Here is a 19,586-nt window from a genome sequence, read left to right as displayed (position 1 = left end):
ACCTCTTTGCCTGCAGCAGCATCCCTGTGTTTGGATGGTCCACTGACTCAACGCTCCTTGGGCAGATACGAGGAGATGCATATGTTTTACTTTTTTTAAAGCTGATATAGAAACTATTTCGATCAAATATAAATGCAAATCTAATTGCAGGGACATTTACATAATTGCTGACATAGACTCAGGTGGTTCACCAGTTAATGATCTGAACCACTGTTACAATTGACTCTCTGGATGGACAATTACACTTTTGCACCAGCATGGAACCAGGCCAAAGCTGTGTATCTGCACTCTAGGGAGTGGCTGTAGAGCACCTGCTTCTGAGCTGGCCAAAGGAAGTGCGCCAGGTTGGGACCCCAGCAGCACTAGGGGACCCCCTTCGAAGACCCTGAAACACATCCTCACACTCTGAGTTCACGTCAGTGCAATTTAATTTGATTTGATTAAATTTGTTTCCATATGATTTCAATTTAATTTAACTTGTCAATTTAGTTCAATAAATATATATCAAGTTCCTACTGTGTGCAAGGCCATGGGAGCTACACAAATGAAATGGAAAAGGATTCCTGCTTTTACGAGTAAGGGAGGATGAGATAACTTAGCTCAAAAATAGCCACGAGTTTGTTGGCTCTACCTTCAAAGTATATCCGGAAGCCATCTGCTGCTCTCCATTTCACTCCTACCCGGTCCAAGCCAATATCCTCTCCCTCCTGGACTATGACATCTAGGCCCTGCTCCTGCCTTCCCCCTCCCTCCTGCAATCCACTGTGCACTCAGCAGTCAGAGTGACCTTTAAAAAATGTCAATCAGATCCTCCTGTTCCTCCTCTGCTGGAAAATCGTGGCTTCTTATCACACTTAAGATTATTCAAAGTTAGGTCTTTGGAAGGAAATCCAAATTCTTTCATATGGCCTGTTTGGTCGGACATGATCTGAACCTTGGTGACCTCTCTGACATTATCACATTCTACCTTAACCTTAGGAAACTCAGCTCTAGCGGTGTCTGCCTTAGTTTGTTTCTAGAACTACATGCCACACTCGTTCCTTGCACTTGCTGTCTCCTTTGCCTGGAGTGCGCTTCCGCTGGATGTTTACAGTGACTTTGTCTTGACTTTAGGTCTCTTCCCAACATCCGGAGAGGACTTCTGGGCTGCAGTTCCAAGCATCTCCATGCCCTACCTCTCAATCACTTCATCCTGCTCATTTCTTTCAGGTCACACAACACAATTTGTAATTACTTAATTGTTTGTTTCTTTATTGTCTATCTGCCCCACTGGAAGAGGGCCGAGACCCTGCTCACTCCTCTATTCTCCAACTACAAGTGCAGCACCTGGCATATAGTAGACATCAGGTTTAAATGTCTTGAGTGAGTGAACACAGGAATTCACGTTATTCTATGGGGGAAGATGGGGAAAGTGCCACAGGAGAAACAGAGATGCTCCATGGAGGAGCATGCTGGGTTGGGGAGACTGGGAAAGGCTTCCTGGCAGAAGTAGCTTTCAGGTAGGCCAAAGGGATAGGACAGATTGGGACGTACAGAGAACTGGGGAGGAGGAGAGGCCTGGAGGTGGAGATAAGAGGGTGCTCTTGGGGACAAAGGGGTGCTAGGTGTTCTTTAGGGGAAGGGCACCTGGATAGCAGAGCTTGGATCCCAGGAGAAGTGGGCTGCAATTCTGCCCCGATCACTGAAAAGGCAAGTTACTAAACCTGCGAAGACAGTTTTCTCTCCTGTCAAAAAGGCATAAAATAGCAGCCTCTCTCTCATCACGCAGTGGTGAGGATGCTCTAATGAGAAAGTGCCTGTGAAGTGCTGAGCAGAGCACCTGGCATGTAGTGATCACTCCATTAGAACATCTAGGGCTGTCCTGTGCAGATGTGAAAGAGCTTTTGCAGAGGAGGCTGGAATTGGGGTTGAGGACAAGAAACAGCAGGTGAAGGAGGCTTGAATGTAATTTGTGAGCTCTGCAGTGCCATGGGCATATTCTGGACTTAGGTAAGGGAGAATACTCTTGAGTTTTTGTGTCTATTCTTGGGACACCAGGCAGGTGCCTTCAGGCCAGCACATGTGTTTTGTTTCTCCCCTGCTGTATAGTATTTAAAAACGTTTTTTCAATTAGTTTCCAACATTTTAAAGTAGGGAGATGTCTCCCAAAAATCCAGACCTCTTGGGAGGATTGCTTGAACCCAAATATTTGAGACCAGCCTGGGCAACATAGGGAGATCCCATCTCTGCAAAAAAAGTTTTTAGAAATTATCTGGGTGTGGTGGTCTGAGGTGTTCAGGAGGCTGAGGTGGGAGAATCACTTGAGCCTGGGAGGTCGAGGCTGCAGTGAGCTCTATCATGTCATTGCACTCCAGCCTGGGTGACAAAGCAATACCCTGTCTCAAATATAAATAAATAAATAAAAATCTGGACCTCCGACTTTGAAATGGTGGATGATCTGGTTGTTATTGGACCGAACTGGGGCCTGCTCATCTGGCACAGTAAGGCCAAATATCCACGCTGAGGCTTTGCTACAGGGGAAAGGAGGGCCTTTATTTGCTGTGTGCCAAGCAAGGAGAATCAGGCAGTTCATGGTTAAGACCTGACCTCCCCAGTGGCTTGCAAGCAAGGGTTTTTAAAGGCAGGGGTCAACTTCAGGAAAGCAAAGTTACAGGCAAAATCGTAACTCATACATGGAGATTATATGTTGGTTTGGCCTGAAAGGGTGGGATATCTTAAAGCAGGCAGCTTGTAAGTCATGGGTAGATTCAAAGATTTTCTGATTTGCACCTGGTTAAGGAAGGGAAGCTTTGTCTGAAGATTTGGAGTTAGCAGAAAAGAGTGTTGGATCTGGCCGGTGGGCATGACCTCCTCCAGGCCCCTCAGGAAGAAATTTAGAACAAAAACTGCAGTCAGAGTTCTGTCCTCAGCTCCCCCTTCTCTGAGGTCTGTATGCCAGTGGATCAATTGGATGGGGGTCCGGGTTTTCTGAAATACAACTCAGGGACATATGTTAAGATATAATCCTTAGTTTCCATAGGGAGCCAAACATTCCTGTGACTCTAACTTCCTTGGCTGTTGTTTCAGGCTATTGTTACCTTCTTGCTTATCAAGTTGCTCATTTACTTCTCAGGGTTAGCCTGGTGCCTAGAATTTCCCTTGAAGGAACTCGAGATTTTCCTTTGTTTCTATACTTGCAGTTGGTGGGGAACAGGCTCCTAGGAGAGGTCCCTGCTGCATTTCATGGTAGCACCAGCCTCCCCTGCACTGAGAAGGGGCTGCCCCTTTGATTCTCCTCTCCATTCCGCTGCACTGTAGAGCCCCGCTCTGGTCTTCCCTCCCCTCTGGCCCTACTCCCTTCATTGATGACACTTGCCTGGCCCTTGTAGGCATCTGAGCTTATGAGTCGTGACACACAGAGTGTCAGGGCTGGAAGGGACTTTGGACACCATCCAGTTATGGCAGCTGACAGGCACCGAGCTGCGAGTACCTGCTGGGTTTATGCCCAGGGCTTTCTGTGGTTCCTTTCATTTAAACTTCACAACAGGTCTCATGAGGACTCATCTGGAAGAGGACCAAGTAGAGCTAATACATTTCATAATGCTAGCATTCAACATGCAATATGAGACCACCTTGGACTGTGTTCTATTTTGCAGATATAAGAAGGAGGGAAAGAAAATTACTGGAAAAAGCTGGATTTGTCCAAAGTGGAAACTCTGCCCTGGCCCCCATTGTGTCCACCATAGCCATCGTGCTGACATTCTCCTGCCACATCCTCCTGAGACGCAAACTCACTGCACCCGTGGTAAGAGCTGGCTTCAGATTGGGCCTTTTTTGCACCCTGACCCCGGGAAGTCCCAGATGGGAAGCCCTGCCTACCGTTGCTCAATACTGGCATTGGGAGCATCCAATCACAGCAGGCCACAGGATGCAACTTCAACTCCAACTTTTTTTTTTTTCCTGAGACAGGTTCTTACTCTGTGGCCCAGGCTGGAGTGCAGTGGCATGATGTCGACTCACTGCAATCTCTGCCCCCTGGGTTCAAGCAATTCTCCTGCCACAGCCTCCTGAGTAGCTGGGATTACAGGTGCCTGCCACCACCACACCTGGCTAATTTTTGTATTTTTAGTAGAGACGGAGTTTCACCATGTTGACCAGGCTGATCTTGAACTCCCAACCTCGGGTTGCCCACCTGCCTTGGCCTCCTAAAATGCTGGGATTACAGCGTGAGTCACAGCGCCGGGCCAACTCCAACTTTTAGAAACAAGTGCTTTGGCTGACAAGGGGCCCAGGAGAGCCTGGCAGCGATTCTTATCATGTCCATGGCTGGGCAGGGGTCATAGTTAATGTGGGAATACAATTTTAAGTGTGGGGAAAAAGGTGGAAACCAAACAAGCAGTTGGCTGTTTTATTTATTTACACTACAAGAAGGAGAGTTTGAGAAAATTTTCTTGGAGGGAGGAGGTGTAGGTATTGGGAGAGGCAGTGGTGTTGGGGTCAGAGTCTGGGCTTAGGAGCCCGGTCGGCCTCGTTTAAATCCAGACTCTGCTACTTAGTAGCTATGACTTATAGTAAATCATTGAGCCTCTCTGGTCTCTGTTTTGTTATCTGTAAATGGGACGATAATAACCACAATCAGTACTGTTGTGAGGACTGAATCAGTTATTTCGTGTAAAGCATGTAGAACCATCTCAGGCTCTTAGGTCCTATACAAGTGTTAGCTATTCTTCTTAACCTTGATTCTCATCTGGGCCAGGCAAATGAGGATTGAAAGCCTTAGAGGGAGAGCTGGGATGAATGTGAGATGTTCAAGTTCTTTACAAGGGGCCTGGACATCCAAAGATAAAGAAATGCTGAGCTACAGGGAAACTGATTCCTGGCTTAAATAAAGAAAAAACTAGCTAAGTATTAAACTAAGTAGTTGGAGGAAAGTCAACAAAGACAAGAAAAAAATGAGAGAGAGAGAGAGAGAAGGAAATAAGTAAGTTCGTAGAGGAAGAATTGCACCTAAAATCAGGGACCTCACGGGGGAGGAAAGAGGTGACGTTTGCAAAGCCAGAATGTGCTTGCTGAGCCATCCTTTGTGGGACCCATGACTGCCCTGTGTTTAATCCCATTATTGCCCTGTGTTTCTTGGTGAGTTGCTTTTATTTTCTCTGGTTCTTCAGCAGGCAATCACTCATGCACAGTTTACTTTGACACACTTTCGGGCCTTCAGCCCAGCTGTGAGCCCAAAGCCAGATTGAATGGCAAGGATACACCAGGGCTGCTCAATTATTGTGACTTTCTCTGATCCCAGACCAAAAGGAATACTATTTTTTTTTCTCCAGGAGCATATCAAGCAAATCAAATTGAGTGCACGTAGTTCATATTTTCTAACATGATAGTTTAGAGGGAATCTATACCAAAACCAAATTTGCAAAGCTCTGGGTCTTTTGGATTCAGAACTGATTGCAGTCACTTCCTCTGCTAAGGTCATGTCAGGAGTCCGTCACCTCCAGGGTATTCAGTCACATCAGGCCACTCATGTGCTCTGTCAGCCAGGCCTGGGCTTCCTGAGCCAAGGTGGGGCTTTGGGACCTGGAAGAACTGAATTCCCTTTGAGGATGTATTTAGGACCAGATGTGATAGAAGCATCTTTCATTATCCTCTTAATGAAGGGACTAGGATTAGTTGAAGCCTGGGGCCCTGTCTGTGGGGCCCATTTAACAGCAGGCAGGATCACTCAGGATTAGATGAAGAAAGTTGTATTATCAATTTCTTAAATGGGTAGCTAGGGAGAGGCTGCTAATTACAATTCGGACAGATGAGAAGATGAAATTGGAGAGATGAAATCATGCACCCCTGGGGCACCAACCAAAGGGAGAAGGCTTGTTTTCATTGAGGCTATAGAATATCAACCACCCACTATGCAGGGCACAGCAAGGAAGGCTGCGTGAACAGAGGTGATTTTTTTGTGGGGGAGGATGGGGGGAACCAGAGTTGACCAAAGGCTCTCAAATCTGGCCTCGTGTGGTGCATGGGGAGGCAGGGCATGGAGGCCAGGTCCTGGGAACAGGAGAGTGAGGTCACCCTCCAGCTTCCCCCAGGTGCAAGCAGGTCTCTCTGGGGAGCTTCCAGCCCCAACCCTGAGGCTGTGGTGTGGTGTGGTGTGTAGCGTGAAGATAATGCTCTAGCTCCAAAGGGTCAGATGCCTCTGAAGAACTGAGAGCAGGGGGTGCTTTAGGACAGTCTGCATGGGCTTTGAGTGAATAGTCTAGATTCAAATGAGGATGCAGTGTGGATGGAGATTGCCAAATGTATTCTGTTAGTGGCCTGCCTCAGACCTCTTCCCTTCTGAATCAACAGAGACAAGGGGATATACTTGCCATCGTTTTGGTGAAAATCCCAAAGCAAAATAGATTAAGATGCTGCTGTCCCCAACTGGCCAACTCATGGTTTCTGAGCCACGAAGTGAAAAGATTGTTCCTCTGTGCATTCCAACGATGCCGCCATTTCTCATCTGAGCAAGTTTAATCCCCATGTGTATAACACTTTAGAGCCAAGGTGACTTCTCCTTCTAAACCCTCATACTTCTCTTTTGTTCTTCAGGCATTTAGTGTGATTGCCATGTTTAATGTAATGAAGTTTTCCATTGCAATCTTGCCCTTCTCCATCAAAGCAATGGCTGAAGCGAATGTCTCTCTAAGGAGAATGAAGGTATAACTAACCCTGGGTGAGTAGGGAAGAGAGATCTCATTTTGGGGTGGGAAAATGCTCAGATATGTGGAGTCTATACCAACCTGCTGGAGAGCTGGGTCACTTGTTGAGTTGACACTGGGAGGAGGGCATCCATTCAGAGTTAGATGAATAAATGTGTATGAAGGACAGAGCAGGCAGAGTTTTATAGGTTGTCTGTAGGAATGATGAGATAGAGTCTCTGTACATGAAGAAGATGTTCCTGACCCTATTTTCCTTAAACAATCTATCCATCCTAAGTGTTCCACAAGTGAGGTTGGTTTTGTACTGAGTCATCCCCACTTTACCTAGTTTGTCCTTTGATGGGCATGGTGATGGAAGTGATGAAGAGGATGTTGGGATCCCTACATTTATGCACTCATTTAGTCCCTTTATTCCTTCATTTATTCACTCATCAAAGATTTACTTTGTGCCTCCTATGTATAAGACATGGGAAATGCAAATATAAGGAATAGAGAGGCTTTGTCGTCAAAAGCCTCTGTTCCAGTGTGGGACCAGGCACTCTAAGAATCTCTATACATGATAAGGATATAAGCGACATTTGAGAAGGGCAAATAAAGTGGTTTGAAAGTTCAACTGAGGAGAGGAAAGGGAAGAAGGGCATTTTTATCAACACAGAAGCTTGTTCAAACGTCTATGAATTGATTGAATGATCTTACTCACCCAAGTCGGAAATCCGGAAGTCATTGTAAGCATCCTGGTTCATGCACTCCTCTTTTCCCTTACCATACACATCCAACCAGTCAAGAACCCTGTTAAGTCAACCCCTGATTATGGTATTCTCTCCATTTTAAGGGGCGCCATTGTAAGATTGGATTGGAAGGTACACTGTTGAGTTATTACTCTTTGAACAAAACATAAGAACACCATCACATTAATTGCATGTATTATGATATCAGAAAAAAAATAAAGGTGCTTCTTAGACTAGATAAAGGGTGGCATTTCTTGACTCCTCAACCTTCACTCTGTCCCTACTGCCACTGCCTTCAATCGAGGCCTCCCTCATCTCTCATCTGATTAGTGCAGTGATTTATGACCTAACCCTTCTTTTTCTAACATTCTTCTCAAGTCCATATAGCTCTCAACCCAAAGAGAGCTGTTAAAATACTGGTCTGATTACCAATACTCATTCGCACCTGCTCAAAATCCTTGAACCCTTGTCCCCTCCAGGCTCTCCATCTGTGCGTTCTCAGTTTTGTGTCCCCCTCCCTTCCCAATTTGAACTCTGTGCCTCAGTAATCCTGAATTGCTTGTTTCATGCCGCCACCCCAACAAAACCATGCCTTTGCATGCTCCTTGCCTTTGCCCATGCTGGGCCCTCAGGTAGAATGCTGTCATCCTCTTTCCCTTTCTCATCTCTGCCTATACAACACCTGTACAGACCCAGCTCGAGCACCAAGTGCGTGGACCTTGAGAATGAGAAGCCAAGTGTCCCTTCTCTGGCAGTCGCAGTGCTTTGTCCTCATCACATTTTACAGAAACAATCCGTGCATGCTCTCATCTCCCTCCAGACTGTAATCTCTTCAAGGACAGGAACTGTGCCTTATTTATATTTGCATTTCTGCTTTTACCCCAAAGTCTGGCACATGGTTAGGGCTTAGCAAATGCTTTGTCGAACTGGACTGAGTGGCCTAGGAAGAGGACACAGCAGAGATTGAGCATATGACCTTGGTTTCATAAGCATTTAGTGCCAAGCAGTGAAGTCCACTGCCCAAAGACTGGTAAGACTGACTGTCTTGGGCACAAGGGTGAAATGTGGTTGGGATCAGTATTCTCCAATGTGGGTGACCCACATAGGCCTTGTGGTTAAAGAGGCAACTGTCCCAGATAGCATGAGCTAGTGGACTATTTCTGCTGCAACTTCTCCTGGGGGAATAATTTCAGAACCTCTTTCCTGGATGTGCTGGGTTAGAATGGCCAAAACTGTGATTTGGGGTCATTAGGAGATATATTGGGATGATTCTTGCAAATGGATGACATCTGCTCAGTTAATTTTGTCTCTTTAATCTTAGAAAATTCTCATAGATAAAAGCCCCCCATCTTACATCACCCAACCAGAAGACCCAGATACTGTCTTGCTTTTAGCAAATGCCACCTTGACATGGGAGCATGAAGCCAGCAGGAAAAGTGACCCAAAGAAAGTGCAGAACCAGAAAAGGCATTTATTCAAGAAACAGAGGTCAGAGGCATACAGTGAGTGGAGTCCACCAGCCAAGGGAGCCACTGGCCCAGAGGAGCAAAGTGGCAGCCTCAAATCGGTTCTGCACAGCATAAGCTTTGTGGTGAGAAAGGTAGGTGTGTGTTGCACAGGTGTGGCCTACAGCCCTCCTCCTTGCATTGCATAGCTACAGCCTTCTCCAGGTCTGATACAGTTCAGTTAGAGCTGAAGGTGGTGATGGGATGTCTCTAACCAGAGTCCCTGTATTTTTCCCCCAATTTTAAAACTACGTACATGAACATTGGAGGCCTTGTCTCCAAGTGTGGAGAAGACGGTGGTTATATTCATTCTGATCTGTAGTACTTGCCTTAGAGTCAGTTGCAATTTTGAATGAACAGTCCACTCCAGGTGGCTAGGCTTGAACTGACTAGCTTTCATAAATCCTTTTAGATTTGTTCTCTTTTTGTGTGTGTGAGACAGGGTCTTACTGTTTTGCCCAGGCTGGAGTGCAGTGGTGAAATCAAAGCTCAGTGCAGCGTCAAGCTCCTGGGCTCAAGCGATCCTCCTGCCTCAGCCTCCCAAGTAGCTGGGACTACAAGCATGCATCACCACGCCTGGATAATTTAAAAATTTTTTTTATTTACCAGGAGAAAGAGGGATAATTTTTAAATTAATTTTTTTTTTTTTTTTGATAGAGATGGAGTTTTGCTATATTTCCCAGGCCGGGCTCGAACTCCTGGCCTCAAGTGATTCTCTGTCTTGGCCTCCTGGGTCAAGTGCTGGGATTACAGGCATGAACCACTGCTCCTGCCCTAGATATGTTCTTAATTTCACATTGTAATATTACGATAGATGATAATGACTGATAATTTTGAACACTGCTGTTTACCAGGTACATAATAAACTCAACCACCCCAATAACTAGGCATCATAACTGCCCCCACTTGATGGTTGAGGAGCCTGAGGAACAAGAGGGTTAAATAGCTTGCCCAAGGTCACATAGCTAGCAAGTGGCAGGGGAGGGTTTCATATCCAGGGCACCTGGCCTCAGAGTCTGGGCTCTTAACCACCAGGAAATACTCCTCTTGTAAAAAGCAAACTGAGATAACAAGCAACCCAGCTAAGGGCTAAGCCAGCCAAGCCAGCCAGAGTCTGTTTGTTGTTCTCTCCCCTCAAGATTGGGGGATGGAGATTTCAGGCAACGCTGTGGATTTAGGGAATGTTTGGCCTCCTTCTGCATCTCCTGCATGCATCTCTTTCTTGCTCTGGGAACTCAGCAGCACACTCCCAGGGTGACAGTGTTGATTTTGCTGCAGAGGCCTCAACATTAATCTTGTGCCTAGTATTTTAATCTCTCATCCTGTTGACTCACTCTTTCCCTGTGCCAGAGGTTCTCATTTATTATGCAATGTCAACCTCAATAGCTGGTGTGAGAATGGTACCTCTTGTAGCTAACAAGGCTATCTGCCACGGATTCATCGGAAACGATATTTGGTTGGCTGAGTGCAACTGAGCTCAGATTTCAGCGAAGTCCCACTGAGTGCCACCTATTTGCCTTCTCGCCACTCTCCCCGTGGAGCACCTGACTTCCCCCACCCTGCCTTCCCATTTGCCTCTAAGAGGCCTCCGTGAACTTTCCGTGTTCTAAGGACGCTGTTTTCTGGCCACGCAATGGCTTTGCTAATGTGCTATTCCATATGTCAGTGACTCTGGAATTCCTGCCTCAAGATGCGGTCAGTGTTTTGTGGAATAAATTGAAGATACAGTGGGGGCAATGCAGTGTTGCCTCTGGAGCCTGGGGGACCGCAGTTCCAGGCACAGCCACTTCTTAGCTGCTTGACTTTGGACATCTTGCTGAAGCTCCCTGAGCCTCTGTTTCTTTACCTGCACCATGCATTTCATAGAAGTACCCATTTCACAAGGTGGCAGGGGGAGCTCAGATACCACATAAAAATGCTAAGCCCATAGTAAGTCTCAGCTGATGTTAAGTATGATTGTTGCCTTTTTCTTTAACAATTATGCCCAGCTTAAGTGCTGCCTTCAACTGTTCTACATTGAGGACATCCAGGTTTTTCCAAGTTTAGCTCCTCCTCAATTCCATCAGACTGGATCCTCCATGGGGTCAGGGTTTTTTGTTCACAGTTATGTGCTTATCCCCAAGCCCAGCCCCTGGCTTGAAGGTGGCCAGCAATGTTTGTTGGGAGAATCATCAGAGGATACAGGCCTCATGGATTTTCTGCTAAAGACAAGGATGAATCTAGAAGGCTTCTTATTTGGCCCCAAGAAGTGGACAGGACTCAGAGGGCAACCAAATACCTGGTGAGGCTGCATCACATCTGCGGTCTCTTTAATGCCCCAGTTCCTTGAAGTCCTTTTAGGAAAACTAAATAGATCCAGCTTCATTTCATGACGCAGGAATTCCAGAGTCATCAGCATATGGAATAGCACATTAGCAAAGCCACTGCGTGGCCAGGAAGTCCTTAGAACACGGGAAGTTCATGGAGGCCTCTTGGAGGCAAATGGGAAGGCAGGGTGGGGGAAGTCAGGTGCTTCATGGGGAGAGTGGCGAGAAGGCAAAGTAGGTGGCACTCAGTGGGACTTAACTGAAATCTGAGCTCAATTGCACTCAGCCAACCAGATTTATATCCATGTGGGCTCTGCAAGGGCAGGGAGGCATCTGTGTGGATCACTATTTTATCCCAAGGTGCCTGGGATTCAACAAAGACCTTGTGTAAGGAGTTATTGATGACAGGCAGCAACTCTCATGTGCTGAGAGTGGCAGACGGGGGATGTGCCTTTCTGGTCTAGCTTGGGGTGGGAAAAAAGCCATATTTGGCCCCATGTTGGGCATGTTTGCCCTAAGGGGATTGCAGGGAGCAGGCCTACATGAGAATGTTCTCGGATGCTGCAAGTGCAGTATTGCAATATCTGCTTGAACACAAGAGTGGGCATGCTTCCACATCAGTCTCCACGTGGGCTGTTTGCCTGCAGTGATTCTCCCCAGATACCCTATGGCACCCTTTCTTACCTCCTTCAGGTCTTACCCAACTGTCACCTGTGGCAGATGCTGTCCCTGCCCATGTGCCCTGGACCTCTGAGTGTTTCCTGGCCATCTTCCAACTGCCTTATCCACATCTGTGCCCAAGGGCTCTGCACACCTCTATAAAGACCTTCACAGAGTAGAGAGCAGCCCTCAAACAATGACTGCTGGGGCATCAATACCCCACCTCCTCTGCCATTGGGTGGGACAAAGCTATAGTCAGTTCCCCAGAGTTTCCTCCAGTTTCCCTGCAGGGTTGAGTTCCGTTTGCCTTCTGTGTAGGATATTCTGTTAGGGAGCTGACCCAATAGGCTGCCCTTGATGGGCCACCTTCCCTTTCCTGTATCACTTCTCCTCTTCCCTACTGGAATTTCCTGCACCTTCCAAATGACAGTGTGACTTTCATTCAAATCCTTGATTCAAGATGTGTTTCTGGGAAAACTCAAGCTAAGACATCTACCTTTCCAGTAAGGCTTTCCTTGTATCCCCGAGCCTCCAGCCCACTCCCTGTCTCTTTCCTGCTTTATTTTTCTCCATGGCAAGCAAATATGTGCCTGCCCCACATTTACTTTGTCTTGCTTCCTGTCCATCTCCCCCTGACTACAAGGTAAGTTTCATGAGGGCAGACGCAGGCCATTGCCTGTTGTGTTCATTGCTGTTCTTGCTGGTGGTTGGAACAGTGCTTGGCACATAGCAGGCTCTAATAATGATTTGTTGGTTGAATTAATAAATCTAGAGCTGTAGAATGTTAGAATAGTGTAACTTCTCAGTAGTTCCAGATTGAGTTGTTATGGTGGAGGATTCCATTAAAAAAAGATTTTTGAAAAGCCCCTAGATCTTCATACTTCAAAAGGTACCCTAGTCCCCCTGGGTTGTACAGCCTTTTGCATCCCATTAGATTTGCTTTTCTGGAGTCTGAGCACAGAGTAGCCTTCATGTTTAAGGCCTGTGGCTCCCAGACCAGCACAAGGCTGTTTCACACCAGTGATCTTACATGATTTCTAGAAGCCCTCTGGGTGCTTGGTTATGCCACAAAAGGGAAAGCAGTTAGTTAAGACTTACATTCCTGCATCCTCCTCCCAGGCTGTATATATGCGGGGCTGGGGTGGTGTGGCTGCAGCTGCCATGCCCCAGGCCAGCAGTGACCCATTGTTCTCCGCCTGGCCTGACCAGCATAGTTTGAGAGCAGCACCTTTGGGCCAGACCCTCTAAGAAGTGGGAGAGAGTGACTGTGTCCTATCTCTGTTTCTCTGGCAGGGGAAGATCTTGGGAATATGTGGGAATGTGGGAAGTGGAAAGAGCTCCCTCCTTGCAGCTCTCCTAGGACAGGTAAGCTGTGTGATGAGTGCTGTGAGGATGGAACATTAACATGACAATGAAGTGGCTCCCTTCTGGTCAGGTGTGGTGCCATGAGAACAGTGGACCTAGCAGATGGCCTCGGTTGCACTGGACACTGTGCATGTGGTTCACGATCATTTCTGGGAGGTTAGTGCGCTCAGCAGCTCCAGGCCCCTGGGCCAGATGAGGCTGAGTTTTTCACAAACTCTTAAGTTTGCCATTGAGGAGGTCTATTGAATGGATTGCCTCTTTGCCTAAAGCTCCATCTTGGTCAAAGGAAAGTCGGGTCCTTAAACCCATGGTTTTCTCCATGACTTGGGCTGCCCTGATTTAGAAATGCCAGCGAGGCAGCTTGGTGTGGAAGGACTTCGGAGTCAGGAGCTCACAGTGACTATAGATGTATTTTATGCCTGAACTAAAGCAGCTCGTGCCCCCAGCTTCTCTGCAAACCTTGGGGTAGGAAGAGGGAGGGGACTTGGGTCCTTGTCCCTTCTCTGCTCCTTCTAGTTGGGTGACCCCAGGGAAAATGGCCAAGCCATTTGTAGTTTTTACAAACCTCTATGTCACCATGGTTTCCACGTCGTGTGCCACATGAATAAGCTTTGTGGGAAAAAAAATGCTAAGTCCTCTTTCTCCCCACTCTGCTGTTGCTAAAGGGAAGTTTGTGAAGCTGGGATTGCCTCTTTCAGGAAGAGGTCAGGGTACTTCTGAAGAAGTGGAGATTCCAGAATAGGGTGGTGGTGGGATGTGTCTTATGAGTTTTAATATGAGTGACTTCTTTTGGCCTCAGTTGACTCATCTGTAGAAAGAATGACAACTCCTTCCCTGCCTGCAGGCGGAGGTGGGGGCTGAATCAGATGAGTTCCTGAGGTCACCCACGCTCTTTGAGTGTGTGCCTCCATGATGAGTCAGCGGGAGCCATAGAGGTGACTCAGCTCAATTCCCCACATAATCATGTGAATACTCTTAATAGCATCCTACTGCATAAGAGATGACCCAACTTCTGCTCGGATAGCTCCAGTGATGGGAAACTCAACATGTCACAGCCAGTTCCCTTTTTGGAGAATTTTGATGTATACTGGAGTGAAATTTGCCTCCTTTTAATTTTTATCCTTCGGAAATTTTGAGATAACATTGCATCTATCTCCCACGCAACAGTGGTGGGATCAGGCCCCTTGCTGTGGTCACTGGGGAGGCAGGGGAGCACTCTGGATAGCCTGGCTTCCCCAGCTGTTTCTGCCACATGCTCACTGCTTAGCCTTGGGCAGGTAACTTAACCTCTCTGAGCCTCATAAAACCTCTTGGTTTCCTTGTCTGTAAAATGGGGCTAAGGAGAGTTGTGGTGAGGATCGAATGAGATTATGTAACCAATAGTTGACTATAGGATAATTTGCAAGGCCAGTCATGGTGATAAACATTGAACATACTCTTAACTCAGTGCACGGAATATACCCTACACATTAAAAATACTATGATTATTATTGTTATCATCATGGTCTCTTCTCCAAATTGAATTCTTTGTCCATTGCACAACTCCTGAGGTGAAATGGCATCACATCCTTTGGCTGCCTTGGTGACTCTCCTCCTCTGCCCCTGGACCCACTGCCACTGCCCCGTGAGCATCAGCCCTGAGCACTGTGGCCTGCCCCACATGTCCCTTCTGTTGATAGCTTTGAACATTGCATCCCCACTGTCTACCGTTGTGTATTGGTTGCCCCCATGAGGGGTCATCTTAAATGAGCGTATGTACTCAGGGTCACAAACTGGAGCCCGTGCATAGTTTTAATTGGATTGCCGAATGCTTTAAAAGTCCAAAGATTTCATGGAAAACTGGATCTTTGACTCCTCTTGACAAATTAGAAAATCCTGCCCCATCAGGCCTGCATCCTTTCATGGCACCAACGATGCAACTGAGTCAAGGCTGCTTCCCGAAGATGGGGTGTGCGAAGGCTAGCACCCACACCCATGCAGGTGGTGCCCTGCTCCCAGGGCCTGGCTGAGCAGGGTTGGGTCCAGCCAGTGCACCTGGAGGAAGGGGAGCTTCTTGTGAAGAGTCTGTTGAGAGAACACCCTGTTGTAGTTGGGGCCAGGTGCCATGTGCACTGGGAGCAGCCCTGGAGTCCAAGCTCTCCCATTTGCAGCAGAGCTTACCACTGACTCTTTTCAAACATTCCCTGCCTGGCTCTGTGCAGGTGTCTGACTCTGAGATTCTCCATCTGCATGGTTGGGCTTTCTGGTGCATGGACAAGACATCCTGTCGATGCTTTTGCACCTTTGTAACCAATACTTGTGGAATAGGTGGGTGGCAGGGTGCAACGGGCACTCGAGGAAACGTCCTCAAGGCTTGGCTCCTGAAGCTTCTCTGGTTTTGTTGTTCCAGATGCAGCTGCAGAAAGGGGTGGTGGCGGTCAATGGAACTTTGGCCTACGTTTCACAGCAGGCTTGGATCTTTCATGGAAATGTGAGAGAAAACATACTCTTTGGAGAAAAGTATGATCACCAAAGGTAATATTAACTTTTAAAGCAGGAGGCACATTTGTGTTTGGTACACACTCTCCTACAGATGCTGATGCTGTTGGTAATGACTGCTAAGTGGATTCTGAGTTTAATGAATTCCCATTAAACATTCATCAGATCCACACAGGCACTGGTTTTCCTCTTCCTGAGCCAAGCGTTAAGGAGAGGCAACTTCTGCAGACCTGTGACTGCACACTGGGAAGAGGATAGAATCGGTACTTCATTCCCAGGGCAGAGGAACATATGTTCCGAGGTTCTCTGCAACAGGGCATATGTGGTCTGACTAGAGAAAAATGAATCCAGCAATTTTGCTTTAGGCTGAGTACCCAAAACTGCTTGAAATCATGAGCAAGTATGTAGTGAGTCAGCCCTGACATTATTAATTGACATCAGAGCTATCAGGATATATTATCGCTGTTAGTGTCCTCAGAATGATCTAACTACACAAAAACAAAGCTCAACTTATAATTACTCGATTTACTTTCAGCCATCAACTTTTTAATATTATTTTATTTTTTAAATGGACATAATTACATCTATCTATGGGGTATACTTTTGTGTTTTGATATATGATGCTGGGGGAGAGGGGAGTGAGGGGAAAGGAGAGATGTTGACCAAAGGGTACAAAGTTTCAATTAGACAGAAGAAATAGTCATTAGTGATCTATTGCACAGAATAGTAACAATGATAAATTTTAACGTATTGCATGTTTCAAAAGTACTAAAAGAGTGTATTGTAAATGTTTTCAACAGGAAAATTATGAGTATGTATTTGTAATAACTGTAGTATGTAATGAACAGACAGCAATTTGGGGAGAAATATTTTCTCTAAGAACATTTCATAACTCATTAATACAGTGATCACCTTGGACATTTCTATAGTTATTCTCTCCCTACTTCTGAAATGTTCGATTTCTTCTAAATTTTAATTTTAGATTCAGGGGGTGCAGCTTTGTTACAGGGGTATATTGTGTGATGCTGAGGTTTGGGTTTCTACCGATCCTGTTCACTCTCTAGTGGACATAGTACCCAATGGGAAGCTGTTCATCCCTGTGCCCTCTCACCCTCCCTCCTTTTGCAATCCCCCCACCTCTTGTTACCATCTTTATGTCTGTGCATACCCGAGGTTTAGCTCCCACTTATAAATGAGAACATGTGATATTTGGTTTTCTGTTTCTGTGTGAATTTACTTAAGATAATGAAGTCCAGCTGCCTCATGTTGCTACGTGATTTTGTTCTTTTTTATGGCCGCATAGTATTCCATGGTGTGTATACCACATTTTCTTTATCCAATTCACCATTGATTGGACCATCACTTTAAGCTCTGGAAAGTAATGGGTTCCTATGGTTCTTTGCTAAGCTTGGTGTATTGCCATGTACATTCTCTCATTTGAGTCCCATAACCACCCATTTAGGGAGATCATGGCATTATATCCCCATTTTACAGATAAAGAAAAAGGCCCAGAGAGGTGAGTTGACCCTCCCAAGGTATTAAATGCTATTAAATGTCAGAGTTGAGTCTTGGACTTAGACCTTGAGCTCCAGATCAACATCAGTTGTCTGGAGCTGGAGCTGCCTGACAGCTGGGTCACTCAGAAACCTTCCCAGGCATCACAATGCTGAATTAAGAGAATTAGAGTTGGTTTTAGGAATCTGGCTGTCAGCTCTGCAGCGGTAGTTTGGCCTCTTTCATCTTACCCACCAACTCTGTCCCTGCTGGCTGGCATGGCCAGCATATATATTCTCATCAAGAGGCTTGTCAATTCACCTCCTCTTCCCTGGCCATGCCGTCCTGTGGCCAGGAGGCTCAGGTGTGGCAGGAAGGTGATCAGTGCAGGAGTCAGTGATCAGTGCAGCCAAATTACTCTGCTCAGCATCTCTTGGCCTGTGCCACCCACCTGGAACACCTTCTCTGTCTGTGGAAGCGGACTGGACAGAGGGTTGCCTTATTCATCAAAATGACGTTCAGAGGACAAATATGTGCCAAATGCCTTCAGCATGCAGGGCACATGGGGACAGAGATGGCTCAGGTGTATCTTTGCCCTTAAGATGCTCAAGCCTGGAAGGGGCTATAAGAAATGCACAGAAATGACAGTGCATCAGGGAGGAATGAGCCAGGTGGCGGGAGACTGTGCTCGGATTGTTCCAAGGCAGCAGAGATCATGAGAGGATGGTGGATCAGGGAAGAGAAGATGGCACTTGAATTGGGCTTTGAAAGATGGATCTAGCATCCTTCATACGTGGCATATTTAGCAGAGATTTTGCTCCTAGGGCAGAAACTGTGGCTCTCAGGGCCATAGGAAGCAGGAGGGTGGGAGGCAATTGAAGGTGGGAGGTGTTGAGGGGAGGAAGATGTGCTGCGCTGTCTGAGTCTTGTAGTCGCAGATTGGCAAATGTAGTAATAGCAATTATGGCCCCCACTGATGGAGAATTTGCCATGTAGCAGACACTGTGCTAATGGCTTCACATGTTTTTCTGCTCCATTCTCACAACAACCCAATGAGAGTTTGTTGTTTGCACAGTTTTATAGAGCAGAGAGGGAGGATCAGGGAGGTACAGTCACTTGTCCAAGGTCGCCCAGCTGGAGTCAAACCCATTCTCTGATTCCAAGGCCCCTCATCATAACTGCTGTGTACGCCAACCCTAAAGTTTGTGTGTCGGCACGATGCTCGGGCCGTGCCCAGGTTCTATTTTGGGGCCTGTGTGCAACTGGAAGGGCAGCTGCTCACGCCTATCTGCTCTCTTTCTTGCCTCTTTATTGGGAAGGTTTGTCTTTCGATGTCTGAGTTGTGAGACCTGCCCATTGTCACTCACTGAAGGAAAGAGGGTCCTGATGATGATAATGCCAATGATATCAATCAGTCAATCTGTCATCCACCAACCAATCAGCCGTTGTGGAGGCAGGCAACCCGCTGAGCAGGACAGAAACCTAAAGGCCCAGTGGTGCTGCTCAGCAGCTGCTGGGAGGGAGCACACACCTGAACCAGGCACTACAGGCATCCTGAGCAGGAGTTGGGTCCCCAAGGCGGCTGTGCGGGGGCTCTGTGATGCCTGGGGAAGGTTCTGCTTATGGTGGGGCTGTCTGAGTGAGGCTGAGTTGCAGAGAAAACGTAGGGAGGAGGGTGTGGGCATCTGTCGTAACATGGGGACGACATCCCAGTGAGCACTGATGGTCTTAGGTTCCTCGGTGCCAAAAGTCCCCAAAGGCCTCCCCTGGGGCACAGCGGGGTCATGCCCCTGGGGACCACTGTGGGGCCAACCCCACAGCTTTGCTGCTTTTTGCAGGACAGGGTGCTAGTCCTGGCGACTTGGCTGCTGCAGAGCTGGCTAGGGCCTCAGCTGTCAAACTCCCCAAAGCCTGGGCTGCAGGGCTAGGCAGAGGGTGACGCTGAGGGGGCACAATGGAGAGGCCAAGAGGCCCAAAGAGCAGGAGTCCCACTCTCTCTCCCATTCCACCCCCTCACCTCAGGTGCCATTCCCTTCGGTTCAGTGTCCTGAGTTGTCGCAGGGGAGAAAACTGTTTTCTCCAACCGAGTAGCAGTGAGGGGTGGATGGAGTAGCTTTGTGAAGGGGCTGGGCAAATGTCAAGGTCGTCATCTGTGACCACCCAGCCCCCTGCTGTTAGCCTCCTTCACACACACCCTCTCTTCCACCCACGGTCCTGCTTCAGCCCTGTGCCCCCCAGGAGGCGGTCCCCAGTGACTGCAGCCCCCATGGGTGACCCCCTCCTCTGACTCCCACAAGCGTCCAGCAGGTGGCGCCCTCAGTGTTCCTTGCAGTGCTTTCCTGTTCACTGTTGTCTTCTTCCCTGTCTAGC

At 47.4% G+C, this 19,586-nt stretch overlaps 1 protein-coding gene across 1 annotated transcript in view; it reads left to right on the top strand.

Moving 5' to 3' along the window:
* ABCC12 (ATP binding cassette subfamily C member 12) overlaps positions 1-19,586 on the top strand; it is a 62,843-nt gene that overhangs the window by 8,649 nt on the left and 34,608 nt on the right. The window contains exons 7-11 of the mRNA XM_045382197.3: positions 3,636-3,784; positions 6,571-6,678; positions 8,730-9,008; positions 13,173-13,244; positions 15,634-15,758. Of these exons, the coding sequence (XP_045238132.2) occupies positions 3,636-3,784; positions 6,571-6,678; positions 8,730-9,008; positions 13,173-13,244; positions 15,634-15,758 (733 nt within the window). The remainder of the gene's footprint in view (positions 1-3,635; positions 3,785-6,570; positions 6,679-8,729; positions 9,009-13,172; positions 13,245-15,633; positions 15,759-19,586) is intronic.

The sequence above is a fragment of the Macaca fascicularis genome, chromosome 20 (assembly GCF_037993035.2).
Source record: "Macaca fascicularis isolate 582-1 chromosome 20, T2T-MFA8v1.1".
Lineage (NCBI taxonomy): Eukaryota > Metazoa > Chordata > Mammalia > Primates > Cercopithecidae > Macaca > Macaca fascicularis.
Note: the sequence above shows the minus strand (reverse complement) of the source record. Positions and strands in the feature narration are given on the sequence as shown.